The sequence below is a fragment of the Anabrus simplex genome, chromosome 1, assembly GCF_040414725.1.
Source record: "Anabrus simplex isolate iqAnaSimp1 chromosome 1, ASM4041472v1, whole genome shotgun sequence".
Taxonomy (NCBI): domain Eukaryota; kingdom Metazoa; phylum Arthropoda; class Insecta; order Orthoptera; family Tettigoniidae; genus Anabrus; species Anabrus simplex.
The window spans coordinates 575,603,989-575,620,317 of NC_090265.1; the positions used below are offsets into that span (position 1 = coordinate 575,603,989).

Sequence of the window (16,329 nt, forward strand, 5' to 3'; positions counted from 1 at the left end):
TACTTAGGAAGTGCTATGTTCTTCAGAATGTCCATAATACTCGAAAGATGACGAGAATAAGGAAACTTATTAGTTCTGAGTTTTCTGCAACCTTCTTCATTCCACGTGCTGCTGAACCCCCGCAGGTTATAGTACAGGCTGCCCGCTTAACAAACTCGTAATTGAAATTGCTTATAGCGATAGGCGGATGAAGTCCTGGAGTCGGTAACAGATTAAGCGGCCAGTTCTTCATTCCGCATGCTGCTGAACCCCTGCAGGTTATAGTACAGGTTGCCCGCTTAACAAACTCGTAATTGAAATTGCTTATAGCGATAGGCGGATGAAGTCCTGGAGTCGGTAACAGATTAAGCGGCCAGTTCTTCATTCCGCATGCTGCTGAACCCCTGCAGGTTATAGTACAGGTTGCCCGCTTAACAAACTCGTAATTGAAATTGCTTATAGCGATAGGCGGATGAAGTTCTGGAGTCGCTAACAGATTAAGCGGCCAGTTCTTCATTCCACATGCTGCTGAATCCCTGCAGGTTATAGTACAGGCTGCCCGCTTAACAAACTCGTAATTGAAATTGCTTATAGCGATAGGCGGATGAAGTTCTGGAGTCGTTAACAGATTAAGCGGCCAGTCAAACACGGTGGTCAATCGTCAAGGGGAATTATCAGTAAACTAGTCCTTGCCCTGAAACAACTATTTCAGCATTAAATAACTGGTACGGATTATCTAGTGTGTCGGTCGTGTGGGCAGAAATGGTTAATTCAGCCATCCGGAGAAGTTATACCAAAAGACCAAATCTAAGTTCCTAAAACAAATGAATTTAAGTTGTTTTCCTTTTACACATTGGCCTGTTTATATTTACTTTTCTTAGTCTTTTCTTAGTCGATGGCATGTCCTGTCACATTTCCTATAATATAATCATAACGCAGTTCATCCTGACGAAGTATGAATAAAATAATTAATATTTTCATCATTTGTTCTGTTATTCGATGTCTAAATGATTTTGTATTCTTTGAGATTACCGTGTAAACGTTTCTTAACAAAACTGACTACGTGATAGAAAGATATATGAAATGCTAAATTATTATTGATACGCTACAGAAATAAACGTTTACCTGCGAAAAAAGACTGAAGTCGACTAACCGGTTACGGAAGATGAATAACACCAGACTAATAAAATCAGACAAATTTCTCTCGTCATTGCCACCCCCGAGCCAAGGAATGTGTGCCATGTAGAGACTTTAGATATTTATTTTTCAATCACAGTCAGAAACCATTAGGTTATATTTCTATTTCACAAGAAAGTGTAAAAGTATGCTTATTTTTCGAAATTTTCTAAGTTAAATTCTGTAACAGAATATGCAAAAAATGAATAAACGAATCTTTCAGTTATTCAGACAAAGGAGACCCTTATTACTGCACCCTTTGGGTCAGGGTGACCTTAGTTATTTTCCCAGGTAGTCAGATAAACGCCTCAGGGTATCCATGTTTTCAGAAAAATGGTTAATTTTTCTATAATTCCATTTAACGTGCGTCCAGGGAGAGATAGTGACACCCTACGCAGTTCAAAATTCCGTAATTCAACGCTCAATCGTGAACTCCGCATACGCATAATTCAATTAACATTTTCTAAGACATATCCGCTTATCGAGTACCTTATTCACTAAACATAGCTACAATCTATCACTACAAATGAGAACTCATTCAATTATATAAAACATAATCTAGAAACATATTTATTAAATTACTGAGAATCGCGAAAGGAATGGTTAAGTCTCAAAACAAGTTCATGAACATTCAGTCATTAACCAAATAAACAAGTATTTTAACTCTTGAATAAGTTATTTTAAGTCAGCGCTGGCTTATTTCTAATCTAAATTTGCATATCACCACACTCTGGGTTGAGTATTCCTGAAATGAATTCAAATTCCGTTTCATCTTCCTATCAAAACTTAAGTCTGGTCATTTATGTACACAAATATATCATAATCTTCTGACCACAGTCAAAATTCAATATTTCAATAAATAATTCTATCACTTGCGGTGTTAAATATTCATCATCATCAAAAATGCTACCATTACAGTATTCATATTATTGTAAGAATGATCTGAATTTCAATAAAAGTGTCCTGAATTCTAATATCAGTGATTTGAATTATATTAAAAATTATCTGAATTCGTTGGTGCTGAATAAAGTAAAGAAAATGAGAAATCGAATGACGTACTAAGTTTCTTGGTCCTATTGCCATTTAAAATACGGCTCCTAGCTTAATATTCGCTTGTATAGTATTTCAAATTAAAAACATCGATGATATCCTATGTAAATCTCATATTATTTCCCTACTCTAGCTAGATAATTTCTTATGTAACGTATCTCAGCTCAATGAGCACACAGCCAATAAGCATTTATCATATACTTGTGTGCAAGTGCCTGCATTACGATATCTCAATATTATATTATCATACTGGTTACATAATAGTTTCATCTTCCATGCAATCAACATTCATTCAGAATACGACATAATCATGCATAAATCTACCCATCACCAGTTGTTACTACTTTCAAATCACTCTCAAACTTCATCTAAATATATATATAATTTTACTAACCATACCTTGCTATAGTTCTTCCCTGGGGCATATTTTATTTCCGTAGTTGCCTTACTCTTGCCCATATACCGCATATTATTTATATCATATACGTCTCATTTCTTACTAATCTGCGCAATATTTCACTTATAACATCACATACACTTCCATTATTTCATCTATAACCTTCATTTCAACTTACATTCAACTTATTCAGCATCTGCAATTAACGCGTTTAACCTCCAATAATCATTAAATATAACGAGACATGACATTCTTTTAGCGCAGAATTCATTTCTTACAACACGATTTATCGTATAATTCCACACATAACCCCAAATACGGTATCTACTCTTCCAATATAATCATTCGGCAAAGGGTATGGTAACCTAAATTAAATAATTCAAAATATGCGTCCCTCTATGACGTAAGCTGGGTTCGGATGGTACAATATCATTCATAGATCTGTTTAGCTAACTGGAATTCTTTGCAAACATCTGTTACACTATGTCATTTTAAAAATCGTATTCTCACTCCTCTGGTTAAGATAATATAATAAATACGTAACCATTATGCCACGAGATATCATCTTAAGTTCACACTGACTTAATATATGTTAATATCATCTTAGATATTTCACACTGCACTTCCTTATATTAATTGCACACTTAATTATTTCACGCTTAGGCTATTCAGTTCTATTGCACATACTGGTAATACTTTACATAAGAAATTATACTACTTATTACTATTACTTAGCTCGCCATTCAATATCTTGGGCCTTAGTTGCTCTTCAACTGCTCCATGGTTTGGTCACAGGCCATGGATCGACAACTGGACGGATCCTCATCTCTGGTAGCTCAGATTGAGTGACCTCCTCCTCTCGAGTCGGGTGGTTTTAATTGCCAGGACGACATCTCTCCCCAGGTCGGTCTATGCCGATTTAGCAAGCCATCATTTTCTCAGGAATACTGTAGATAATATACATCAATTCTGAAACATATGTATTCATCATGGTTCTCTGAAATCTTAGTATTTATCGTTGATAACTGTATATATCTTTGCTAGCCTTCCTCTGCAGAAATATTTTCTTATTCCTTGAGGCCAGTAGAAGATTATTTGCCTCGTCTTAATCGTATATTCAAAGTTAGCTTATTTTCCTTTGGGAAGTATAATTTTCCAATGATCGCCTCACTATTTACGATATCGTTGCTATTATTTTCTCCTGTTGTAGTTCAATCTTCAGCTCTTGCGTCTCGGTCAACCTTATGCTTCAAGACGATTAGCGTAAAAGTATCCGGACGAAATTTCCAGAATTTCCGGGGTTTATATCCTCCTTACAGTATTTCAGGGATTAGCACGTTGTTTCCTTCAATATTATCGTCATCTCAACTTAATATTTTCGTTAGAAACTATCAATCTTGCTTAATTCTTCAGAGCAATGTTCAGCACATCTTGTCGTTATGAAGTCAATTTTTTAAGTAAGTTTTTCTAATAATCCGTTCGATCCTTCTTATTTTTTTAAAACAATTCAGTCGATTCTACTCTGTTGCACATTGCCTTCATAGTGTGGTAGGTTTAAATCAGTCATGGCCTTCTAACATACTTAAGTATCGATACTCTGCTATACATTCATTTACCTTGGCTGGTCTCTACCTTCCGTAAGCGCCATTTTGGAATATGTCCAGTAAATGCATCAGGTACATTACTAACATACATTCACATACGAAATTATGTAGTATTTTAACTAGTTCCTTTTGGAAAGTATATCATCAATATGAGGAACAGAAGAAGTACGAAATTTCTAAAGTCTGGCAGAAGCAGATAGCCCTTATTCACTATGATTATTGGCCTTCTATAACATATAAAAGTTTCTTTAATACCTAGAATTTTAAATTCTGTATTAACAGATCATACTACCGAAACACTAATTGGTTGTATTCAAGCATATATTTCAACCTACGTTGAATGGCATTTATGGAAGTTCATTCTGAACGCCTTGTTCATGAGATACGGTATTTCCCACTACTCGGAAACCTATTTATAGTATGGCCAAAAATATATATATTTTTTTGCTAGATGCTTTTACGTCGCAACCACACAGATAGGTCTTACGGCGACGATGCCACAGGAAAGGGCTAGGAGTGGGAAGGAAGCGGCCGTGGCCTTAATTAAGGCTTGGTGTGAAAATGGGAAACCACGGAAAACCATTTTCAGGGCTGCCGACAGTGGGGTTCGAACCTACTATCTCCCGAATACTGGATACTGGCCGCACTTAAGCGACTGCAGCTATCGAGCTCGGTAAATGGAATTTTAACCCACTTCGATTTTCAGTTGTGATTGCGAGGTTGAATGCTTGAGAACAGAACCCAGGTCAACTGAGCGAGAAGTTACTTTAGACTTTACTACTGTGACGACTGATTTGAGATTCTTTTGCACTTTTTTCATGCATAGTAAGCAATAAAATATCAGAGAAAACCACCCATTAAGTATGTGTAATTATTTTAGTACGAACAGTGTTACTACTAAAGCCATGAGAAGCGGAGTATAAAGGCCCCCATATTACGTAACTACAGCACTAATTGGGGTATGGAGTAGTTGATCCTATCTATATTATCGATCAGGTGGCTACATGGTTTGGGTCACGTAATTATCAGCTTGCATTCAGGAGGGAATGGGTTCGAACCCTGTCGGCTGCCCTGAAGATGGTTTTCTGTCGTTTCCCACCTTCACACCAGACAAATTCTCGGCATGTACCTCAATTAAGGCCACGGTCGCTTCCTTCCCACTTCTAGCTTTTTCCTATCACATCGTTGCCGTAAGATCTATCTGTGTCGATGCAACGTGAAGCAAATTGTAAATAAATAAAAAATAGTACCTATATCCACTGCTGCTTCTAGAAATAGTTCTCATACTCGTTTCTGTTCTTAGCTGTATGAATCAAAGGCCACCTAAATGGATAGTATCATTTCCAAATATGTATAAGCTCCCTATTGGGAAATCGAACTCGCATCTTTTTCGGTGTACCAAGCATATTTTAGTAGCAGTAGCCACTTACAACTACAATTACAACCACTGCTACTACCAAGGGAAAATGGTAGATCTAGCTGTCTCACTGTTAGTAGAAACGAGTACTCTACGGAAATTGCAACATCATAAAAATATCTCCTGGAATGAGAATATCATTTTTGAAAATGTTAATGTGAATTAATTTTTACTCTAATCGGCAGGCATGATCCAATTTTGACAGATACCGTAGATACTATGTTATATTGTTTTAAATTTGACATCGATAACACCTTTCCTTTTCAGGGTTTATCTGGACCTCGAGGTGAGCGAGGCGCTCCTGGACCAAAGGGAGACAAGGGCGATCGAGGAGATCTCGGACCCGTGGGACCAGAAGGACTGCGAGGAAGTAAAGGTAAGAAACGAAATATCATGATAATGAGTATTTATCGTTGACCTAACATAGGGCGGTTTTTACTGATTCTAGCATAGGAAAGCCAGTAAAGTATAAGAGAATATAAGGATGTCCGAAACATCGGATGGAAAAGTAAGGCCATTCATAGGTTACCCAATTTATAAAGCCACCTAAATGCACAAGACCGAGAAACGTGAACTTAGACCAGAAATGTGTCAATCTTCTAAAAACACCACTAGCAGCAACAGTAGTTGTTTATACCCTCCTCCCAACTATCCAATCCTTAGTGCACTGTGTTACGATCTAAGTCTGTTGTTGCTATTATAAGCCGTTTTACTTCAAACTCGCGTTATACCTAGGGCCAAGTTGACCTAACTGAAAAGTATAAAAATACAGAAAAGTTTTGTGGTAAAATTTCCCAAAATATCCTCAGTGCAGAGCTTACTTCTCTTACGAGATGTAAAGAGAATGGTCATTATATTAATTATCCTCGGTCCTCAAAAATGTAATAAAGAAGTAAAGGAGTAAAAAGTAACGAAGGATTAATTAATGAGACATCTAAAAAGAATCAGAGGTCTCGAAGGTACGTTATTCGCCTACTTAGTCGTGATTCGAATCAGTTGCCTAAAATATGCTCATAATAAGAGTGTGCTGTTGGACGGTCCTGAATATATTTTAGGTTGATTGCTACGGATCCTGTGCTTCAATTTTGAGCCAGATCTTGTGGGTTCGAACGAAGCTCTCTCCCGAATCGATTGGTTGCAGCCTCGATGAATGAAATGGTCGCCCCTGTGTGGTTTTTGTAATCGAACCATACGTGCTTAATAAACTAAGAGATGTTCTTGATGATGATGATGATGGTTATGATGGTGATGATGATGTCGTTTTAAAGAGACAAACATCGAGGTCACCGGTTCCATAACTAAGTGAACTGATTCAAAATAATTTTTGGTGATAAAGAACAACGACAAGTGTTTCTACGAGAATTCCAGTAGAAAGTGATGGATGTGAATATTGACAGTCTGCTTGGGCTTGAGCCCATTGACTGAAGAGTACCTATTTCTTAGCAATATTACTATATGCGTATGAGAAAATTATACAGTTTGTAGAAGGTTAGAAATAACATTGCCGTTTGAATTTGTTCCAGGAGAACCTGGTCGAGATGGAACCCCCGGTACTCCGGGAAACACTGGTCCTCCAGGACCCCCTGGGAAGTCCGAGTTCGCGAACTATGACGTAAGTTCCTTTTTCACTACTTCTGTATGTTGGAAAATAAAAAGAAGAAGGCGGAACCTTGGGGAAATTCATTTCTATTGTAATATCTGATAGTGTGTGTATTTAATAATGAATTTTTCTCGTTAAATGAATTTTTCCCAGAGGTTCACACACACACACATACGATTTCAAAGTTCAGGTTAATTATGTTTCAAATTAGCTAACGTTCTATACTTCTACTACTAAACACCGTCGCAATGGGAGAATGGGAGGACCTGAGTGGGATTTTTTCATAATTCTAAGTTAGTAAACTAATCCTAATTTCTTCGGCAAGAAGGAGATTTAGATATTGTTTTCAAGCAAACTTCACTTTTATTTTTATGTGTGACAGAATTAACTTTTTCAGCACGCAAGTATGGATATTTGTTTATACTTTATAGTTTTCAGAGACTTTTTGTAACTATTTGTTTTACGACACAGGTCTTATAGCGACGATGAACTCCGCAGCGCCTTAGCGCTTTGTAGGGACACGTCTCCCGGACCAGATTATGTCCATAACCAGATGTTGAAACACCTCAGCGAAGATAATATTTTCTATCTCCTTGGGGTGTTCAACCGAATCTGGATAGAGGGTGAGTTTCCGTCACAGTGGCGAGTGGGTATGGTAATTCCTCTCCTTAAGCCTGAAAAACACCTGCAGGAAGTTACAGACCTATTTGCCTATCTAACTCTCTGTGTAATCTGCTTGAGAGGATGGTGAATCGCCGACTTGTGTGGTGTCTAGAGAAAAGGGGACTTTTGTCCGAGAACCAATGTGTTTTTCGAGCCGCTCGCTCGACCACTGACCACTTTGTACGCCTGGAGATTTCTATCCAGGACGCTTTTCTCCGAAGCATTTGTTGTCTGTTTTCTTTGACTTAAAAAAGGCCTATGACATCACATGGCGATACGGCATCCTATCAGTCCTGCATCAGTGGAATTCCCGAGGTAACTTGCCGGTATTTATTGCGAATTTTTTGTCCCTCCGTTTATTCCATGTCCGAATAGGGAGGGTATATTCGCAATAACACGTTCAGGAAAATGGAGTCCCACAGGGAACGGTTCTCAGTGTCACTCTATTAGCGATGGCCATAAACGGTATTGTCGCTGCTACTGGTTCAGCAGTAATACCGTCGCTATATGTAGACGATTTTTCGCTGCATTATAGTTCGCAAAATATGGCCATCGCCGAGCGACAATTACAGCAAGCAATTAAGAGAGGAGAACAGTGGACCTTAGAACATGGCTTTCAGTTTTCAACCGCAAAAACCTCTGTTGTACACTTTTTCCGGAAGCGCACTCTTCACTCTTATCCTGAACTTTAGGCCTATTTAGGGAATGCCGCTCTTCCTTTAATTGACACTTACCGATTTCTTGGGCTACTTTTCGATACCAAGTTATCGTTGTTGTTTTTTTGTTTTTTGTTTTTTTTACAATTTGCTTTACGTCGCACCGACACAGATAGGTCTTATGGCGACAATGGGATAGAAAGGGGCTTAGGAATGGGAAGGAAGCGTCCGTGGCCTTACTTAAGACACAGCATTTGCCTGGTGTTAAAATGGGAAACCACGGAAAACCATCTTCAGGGCTGCTGACAGTGGGGTTCGAACCCACTATCCCCCGGATGCAAGCTCTCAGCTGCGCGACCTTAACGGCACGGCCAACTCGCCCGGCCCAAATTATCGTGGGAACCACACGTGCGGCGGGAGCTTTTCGTGCAAGCCCCATTGCTAGCCTGCTTGCTGGATCTGGTGTGCCGCCTTTACACCTGACGTGCCAGCAAATGTTTCTCCCCTATGCTGCAAATTTAGGACAGATGCCACTTCACCCAAACTATCCTTGCGTATTCCACAATGAAAACCGTCGGCTGTACGCTGTTTAACCTCGAGCAACGCAGCCGGTTGGAATACGCTTGGATAGGAGTCACAGATTATTTGATGTACCTTCGGTTCCTTGTTTTGTCAGACGATCAAGTAGGGTACCTACTTGGATAATACGACGACCTGAATTCATTCAAGATTTGCACAGTGGCCCGAAGGAGAACACGTACGCTTCCATTTATCGGAGACTCTTCCTGTCCGTTGTTTTCGCGGATGGTTCGAGGGCAGAAGTGGGAGTAGGCTGCGCGTTCGATGTCGACAAAAACAGGTTTCTTTTTCCCCTACCGGAAGTCTGCAGTGTGTACACAGCACAGCTCTATGATAAATGTGAATTTCTGCGGTACACGCTGTCCGATGACCTGCTGTGTACCGACTCCTTGAGCGCGCTACAATCTATAGATACATGTTTCCTTCGGCACCCTCTGGTGCAGCGGATCCAGGAGCTGCTGGCCGGGTGTTCGGGTGCCGGCACCAGAATTACGTGTAGAGGGAAACTAGTTAGCTGATAAGGCTGCCAATGGGGCTGTTACATTGCCCCCGTTAGCATACAGGGTTCCAGCCAGTGATATTCGCTCTCAGCTGAGACATCTGGTTATGTCCCATTGGGAGAAGGAGTGGAAGGCCACTCCTCTTCCAAATAAGCTGAGAGCGATGAAAGGAACTATGGAGGTATGGATTACTTCGCTTCGGGCTTCTCGGAGAGAAGCAGTGGTATTATGTCGTCTTCTGATCGGTCATGGCATAGTAACGCACTCCTATTTACTTAACGGTGAACGCACCCCGGTGTGTACTTGCGGCGGTCATCTAACCGTGGTTCACATCCTAACGGAGTGCATGGACCTGGCCGATCTGAGCCGTAGTCTAAAACTCCTAAGTGCTATTTCCCCTCATCCTACGAGATGTCGAGCAGTCAGCAGACCTCGTCATCTGTTTTTTCAGGGATAGTGGCCTCTTTCATTGTGCATAAAAGTGTATTTTCTATTAGTTTATTTTTGTCAACTACGCTTTTACCCCATTGACTCTCTCTTAGTTCGTGTTTGTGTATTTTAATGTGTTATTGTAACTTCTAACTTTAATGATATATATATATATATATATATATATATACGTGTGTGTGTGTACTTCAAGACAATGCCTTATTCCATTGTAATCTATATTTTCTGTTGTAAACAAGGTAAGGTTTACCGGAACACAACTTATTTATTTGCTTCACATATAAATTTACAGGAATGAACATAAAATTGTCTTGAAGCAAGTAGATAATTAAGTTTGAGAAAGTTTCTGTCACTATACACTATGTACACTTTGAATGTAATTACAATAGCTTCTATCTTGAAAAGATAGTTCGTAGGAATGTTCAGTTCGTGATAGTCGAAAACTATCAGTTTCACTAGCATTGATTAGCTAATAGAGTTCCTTCTGACGTGAAGTGTCTGAGTTCATGAGCTTGCACAGAAAGGAAGCTAAGTTCACAATTAGAGAATCTAATTTGTGTGTCGGAGCCTGAGTGAGATTGGGGATGAGTATAGTACAGCATCGGGGCTCGACTGGAATGAAGGAACGGGAAATTGGAGCAGTGACCTGAGGTGAAACCTCATACTACCAGAATTCAGTCCACCTGGTCGAGACACATTTTTAAGAGGAGTAGCCTCCGTGTTCGACGTACAGTGTATTCTGGAGCAGGACACCGGGGAGAATGCTGGAGAGTGACAGGCAGGGAGCTCCTTTTATAGTGCACTCGACGGTACAGGTACGCGCACTGAAGGCTGCGCGTCGAGTCTCGAAATATACACGCTGGCGTGCGTGCGGCTGGCAGGCGCTGAGCGGAGAGAGCGGAGGACATACAACATTTTCTATAATTCTATCAGAAAATAAGGCATTGCGTATTAGATCCACTGATTGTTTTAATTTCATAATCATTTTTCATTATCATTTGTTTTAAATTCTAGTCAGTGGATATATTTTAAAATTTTAATTGCCATGTCTTTTCGTTCCATCTTGTACCATTAGGGGCCGATGACCTATCTGTTGGGCCCCTTTAAACAACAAACATCATCATCACCAGCAACGTGGCCCAACCCACACAGCCACTCGCTCGTTTCTTAGGGTAGTATGTGACAACATATTTGAAAATCTCGTATCCAGAGTGTGAGTTCGTAAGTATTAAAATAGAATTGTATTTTAAAATATACTGTCTCTTCAACACACCTTTTTGTTAAATATCTGAGTATCGACTACTTTTCAACTAGTTATCTGCTACTCACAGAATGATGTTGTCTTCGATGAAAACCACATATTTATGGATTCTTTAGCCCCCGACAAGGAATATTTTCAGGAGCAGGAACTCATAATAAATAATTCCTAAGTCTTCTCTATACAATAATAATGAAAATCTACAGCCTGTTTTCAGTTACAGCCGGGTCAGGAATGGAATGAATGAAGCCCTCATCTAGCGACGAGTATAGGAACTGTGCCGGCTGCCAAAACCTGTCGTACTCGTCTGGAGCAATGATTGGCGACTGGCAGATTATATTTGAGAGTGTTGCTGGAATGAAAGATGACAGGGAAAACCGGAGTACCCGGAGAAAATCCTGCCCCGCCTTCTCTTGGTCCAGCACAAATCTCACATGGAGTGACTGGGATTTGAACCACGGAACACAGCGGCCAGCGGCTGGCGCGCTGCCGCCTGAGCCACGGAGGCTTTTCTATACAATAACAATTTTCCAAGTAATTTAGTTGAGCCGGCTGGGAACGAAGTGACCGAAGGAGGTTTCAATGATTTCCTATTTCCCAATTCTGATTATGTTCCGAAGTTTGACCTAGCCTTGATCCTCAGACAGGTCTTTGATGTACAGCAGATTCGAAATATATCTCCTCTATCTTTGGACATACTTATTTAGCAAGCTATGTCGCAGACTTGTTGGTCAGGACTGTGCTATTAAAAACTGTGTAGACAGGCTCCCGCCTCCATTACTCTTTGAAGAGTTCGCGCCCTCATTTCCTCATCAGTCTTCAACAGGAAATGAACATCCTCCCCCCAGCTCCCCAACCTTGCCAAAATCCCTTTTAATTCTTCTTTGGCTTATTTTTTTTGCTGAAATTTCCTCAAAGAAGTTTCAAATATCATTACCTTTTCCACTGCCTTAGCTCTCGTTTTATAAGGAGTTAGAATAGCTATGCGTGTTAAAAATTAAAACGGCAGTGATCTCTACTACTTAGTCGTTGAACGAGAGAATATTTAACCAGAAATTATCAACTGACTTGCATTATTTCTCTCTTCTTTACGATGTTTTACATAGTATCAAGAAGTTTGTGATGGCATTCATAGCTACGAGTATTTGGCCAATTGAGTACGGAGGAGAATGAAATGTTAAGAGCCATGGTGTACCTGCCTTTCTAGTTAACGCTCATGCGCGCGCGCTCTCTCGCTCTCTCTCTCTCTCTCTCTCTCGCTCTCTCTCTCTCTCTCTCGGCTTAACGCCTCCACCCGACAGGCGAATCACTATCAACAACGTCACATGCCCTCACTCCCACATGAACGTTGGGGAGAGGTTTGGAATTGAACCCAGGCTTTTGGCACGCAATAGAAATTGTATATGTCTCCCATAAGCTGAACTCCTCGTCCATACCATGGGAGATGGGTAACGTTTCAGGTGAAAGATACGAACATCTAACCAGTCTCTGGATTCGAACCAGAACTTTCCCAGCCGCTATGGATGGGTGTGTTAATTGATTCTACAAGAATATTCACTTTCAGTTTTTCTGATATTGAATCTGCAAGGCATGGACTGACGTGTAATTCAGTATAGACACGACACCTAAGTGTTACAGAATCTGTCCAACTGAATTCCGCTTTCTTTCCTAAATAGGCTACAGTAGTAGCATAATCGGAATGTCGATGGTGGTAGGCAGGCTGTGTAAATGGCACCAAGTTTTAAGGTCTATAGCTCGATAGCTGAGACCATGCGGTTATTATTATTACTATTACAATTCCATCTCCCCCTCTGTGTTACATAGAGCCCTGCACAGGGCGGGCGTGTGCCAGATATTCCGAACTTATTAGACTGGACCATGGCCCAATCAGGTACTACCCGAGAGCTTCGATCCAGGGAGCAAGGGCAATTGCTGTATAGGCCTACAGATCGGGTCAGGGTGAAAATGTTTCGCCGGATTGGACTCAGATCAAGACGTTGCTTTGGCTGTGGGCACGAGCCGAATGCAAGGCCAACCAGTTCTAGATGTGCAGTGGAACACCAGATATACTGCGAACCTCACATTCTGAGGCATGCAGAGCAATAAGTAAATGGTCAGTCTCGCTTATAACTAAAGCCCGGATTTTTATGCAGTAACAGGTTAGATTGCAAATTAATCTGGTTAGTAGGGAGTGTCGGCCACCCGCTCTTCCATAGTGTAGCAAGAGTAACATAAATGACAGGGGTTCTGATGGGCCGTACCCCTAATGTTCGTGCAAACCTCATAGCATGGTCGTTGTGAAGGTAGACTATTCCTGCTACTCGCTTAAGTAAGTTTGCATTCTAACCTATGAATGCATAAAACTCCGGGCCCTACTTATAACTTGACCGAGTCACAATCGTCGATGAGCTACATGTTCTGTTCGGTAACTCTACTGGTAAATAATTATTGAAAGAGTAAGCTGATATTTATGAGGGCGGAATGCTGGTCTGGAAAGTCAGGCATGCTCTTGTTGTCACTGAGAGATGTGAGTGAATTCTGAACAGTGTAATAATTACTAAACGTTGAAAAATAGGTAGAATTTTATGTACATTTATCTCATATGAATATATTTACTTTACAAATAATATTTTGCTTTGATATAGCGAGTTAGCCGTGCGGTTAGGGGCGCGCAGCTGCGGCCTTGCATTCGGGAGATAGTGGGTTCGAACCCCACTGTCGACAGCCCTGAAGATGGTTTTCCGTGGTTTCCCATTTTCACGCCAGGTAAATGCTGGAGCTGTACCTTAGTTAAGGCCATGGCCGCTACTTCTCACTCCTAGCCCCTTCCTATTCCATCGTCGCTGTGAGACATATCTGTGTCGGTGCGACGTAAAGCAAGTTATAAAATATACAAAGGGCAGTAGGAAAGTTTTGTAATATGCAAAAACGGTTGGCTGGACACCCCTGTTATAGTGAGGGATGAAAAGAGAGGTGAAAACCGGTCTAGAAGAGAGCAAGGCGCGACCTTCACACCAGTTGTTACCAAGCAGTGGGATTGAAAGCAAGTTAAGATGTCAGTGTGGTCTAAAGGTGAATATCGCGCAATTATCCGCTACAATTTTTCTCGTGGATTAACTGTTGACCAGTGCCTGGAGGAAATGACTCCTGTGCTGGGAAAAGACTGTCCACATCGGACAACAATTTTCCGCTGGTACAAAGAGTTCCAGACGGGAAATGTTGGGGTTGAAGACGATCCTCGTTCTGGGTAACCGTCTGAATCAGTGACTGAGGAAAACATTGAAGCTGTGATGAAAATGTTGCAGCAAGAGAGGCGGCTGATATATCGGCAGGTAGAAGAGACCCTCCACATCCTTGCACCAGCTATTCCTTCAATTCTATACGACCATCACTATGTTAGAAAGGTTCGTTCCCTTTGGGTGCCCCATTCACTGTCAGAGGAACAAAGGACACATCGAGTGAAATGGTGCCGAAAAAAGCTAAAACAGTTCGAAAATGGGATTTCGCGTAACGTCAATAGCATTGTTACAGATGACGAAACTTGGCTTTATTATTACGATGTCCCAACAAAACCCCAGAATAAGGTGTGGCTGTTTGAAGATGAGGATACTCCTGTGACTGTGCGAAAGTCAAGGTCAATGAAGAAAAGGATGATTGCAGTATTCTTCACTAAACGGGGCATCCTGACTCGGGTTGTGCTAGAAACACAAAGGACAGTTACTGCGAAGTGGTGCAGTGAGACTTGTCTGCCTCAGGTCATCTAGGCTCTCAAGCAGCTCCGTCCTATGTCACGGCTCAACACTTGGCTCTTGCATCACGACAATGCTCCAGCACATCGTACTAATGTAACAATGGATTTTCTTGCCAGATCAGGGTTGACTGTGCTTGATCACTCTCCATATGGTTCTGATCTTGCCCCATGTGATTTCGCACTCTTCCCAGAAGTGAAGATGAAGCTGAAAGGGCGGCGTTTTGCATCCGAGGAGGAGCGTCTGGCAGCATGTGATCAAGAGTGTGAAAATGTAACCGAAGAAAAGTGGCAGAGTTGGTTCAGTAACTGGTTTTGACGTAGGGGGAAGTGTATTGAGTGTGGTGGATATTATTTTGAAAGCGTCTAAAGCGTTCACTCAGATTGCAAAAATGCAAAAACTTTCCTAGTGCCCTTTGTATAAACTTGTATATTCTGCTTTGGCCTACTTGAATACGGCACCAATTCTGCCCTATGGTTTTTAATGAAGCGGTAAATAACGTAAAAATGGAGTTGTAACTTAATTATTTTAAGCGGTACAGAACGTTACCGGAATTGTCTGCACTATTCATATAAATTTCACTAGTTCTGATAATAGGTCGAGTAGGTGTTTTTCTTTCCTCAAGCATGTCTCAATTTCATTCAAGGAACTAACATTTTCAGAATCTGGTAATTTAATTAAACGTGCCTTGTTGAAGGATTCGATAATATTCTAGATTATTTTTATACCACCCCCTCGCCCCCTGCACATAAGGGTGCTAGGGGTGTCTTAACCCTACGCGGTTTGTCTCCTGATACTAATTGATAAGTGTACCAAGTTTGGTGAAATTGCTCCAGTGGTTGAGTAGATGTGTCATTTACACACACACACACACGCACAAACACACATCCATTTTATATATAGTAAGAAGAAGAAGATAAGATTTTATATATATTTTTTCGATTATTTTTATATCTCACCCCCTTCGCCCCCCCACCACCACCACTTGGACTTGCAAAAAATCCGAAGTATTACTATTCATCTCAGAGACCCTGAAATCTATGGATTCGAAACTGTTTTTAATTATTTCTATATCTCACCCCCCTTCACTCCCCACTTGAAAGAGGGCTGAACTTCGACTTTAAAAAATTCTGGAGTGTTACTTTTCAACTCAGTGACCCCAAAAACTATGAATTCGACACTATTCTCGATTATTTTTATAACTACACCACCCCTGACCCCACTCCCTTAAGGGCGCTAGGGATGGTTTACCCC

General features: G+C 40.8%; 1 protein-coding gene across 1 annotated transcript in view; it reads left to right on the forward strand.

Moving 5' to 3' along the window:
• The window catches only part of LOC136880382 (collagen alpha-1(XVIII) chain), a 177,824-nt gene that overhangs the window by 18,447 nt on the left and 143,048 nt on the right, over positions 1–16,329 (forward strand). The window contains exons 6-7 of the mRNA XM_067153301.2: positions 5,891–5,999; positions 7,147–7,235. Of these exons, the coding sequence (XP_067009402.2) occupies positions 5,891–5,999; positions 7,147–7,235 (198 nt within the window). The remainder of the gene's footprint in view (positions 1–5,890; positions 6,000–7,146; positions 7,236–16,329) is intronic.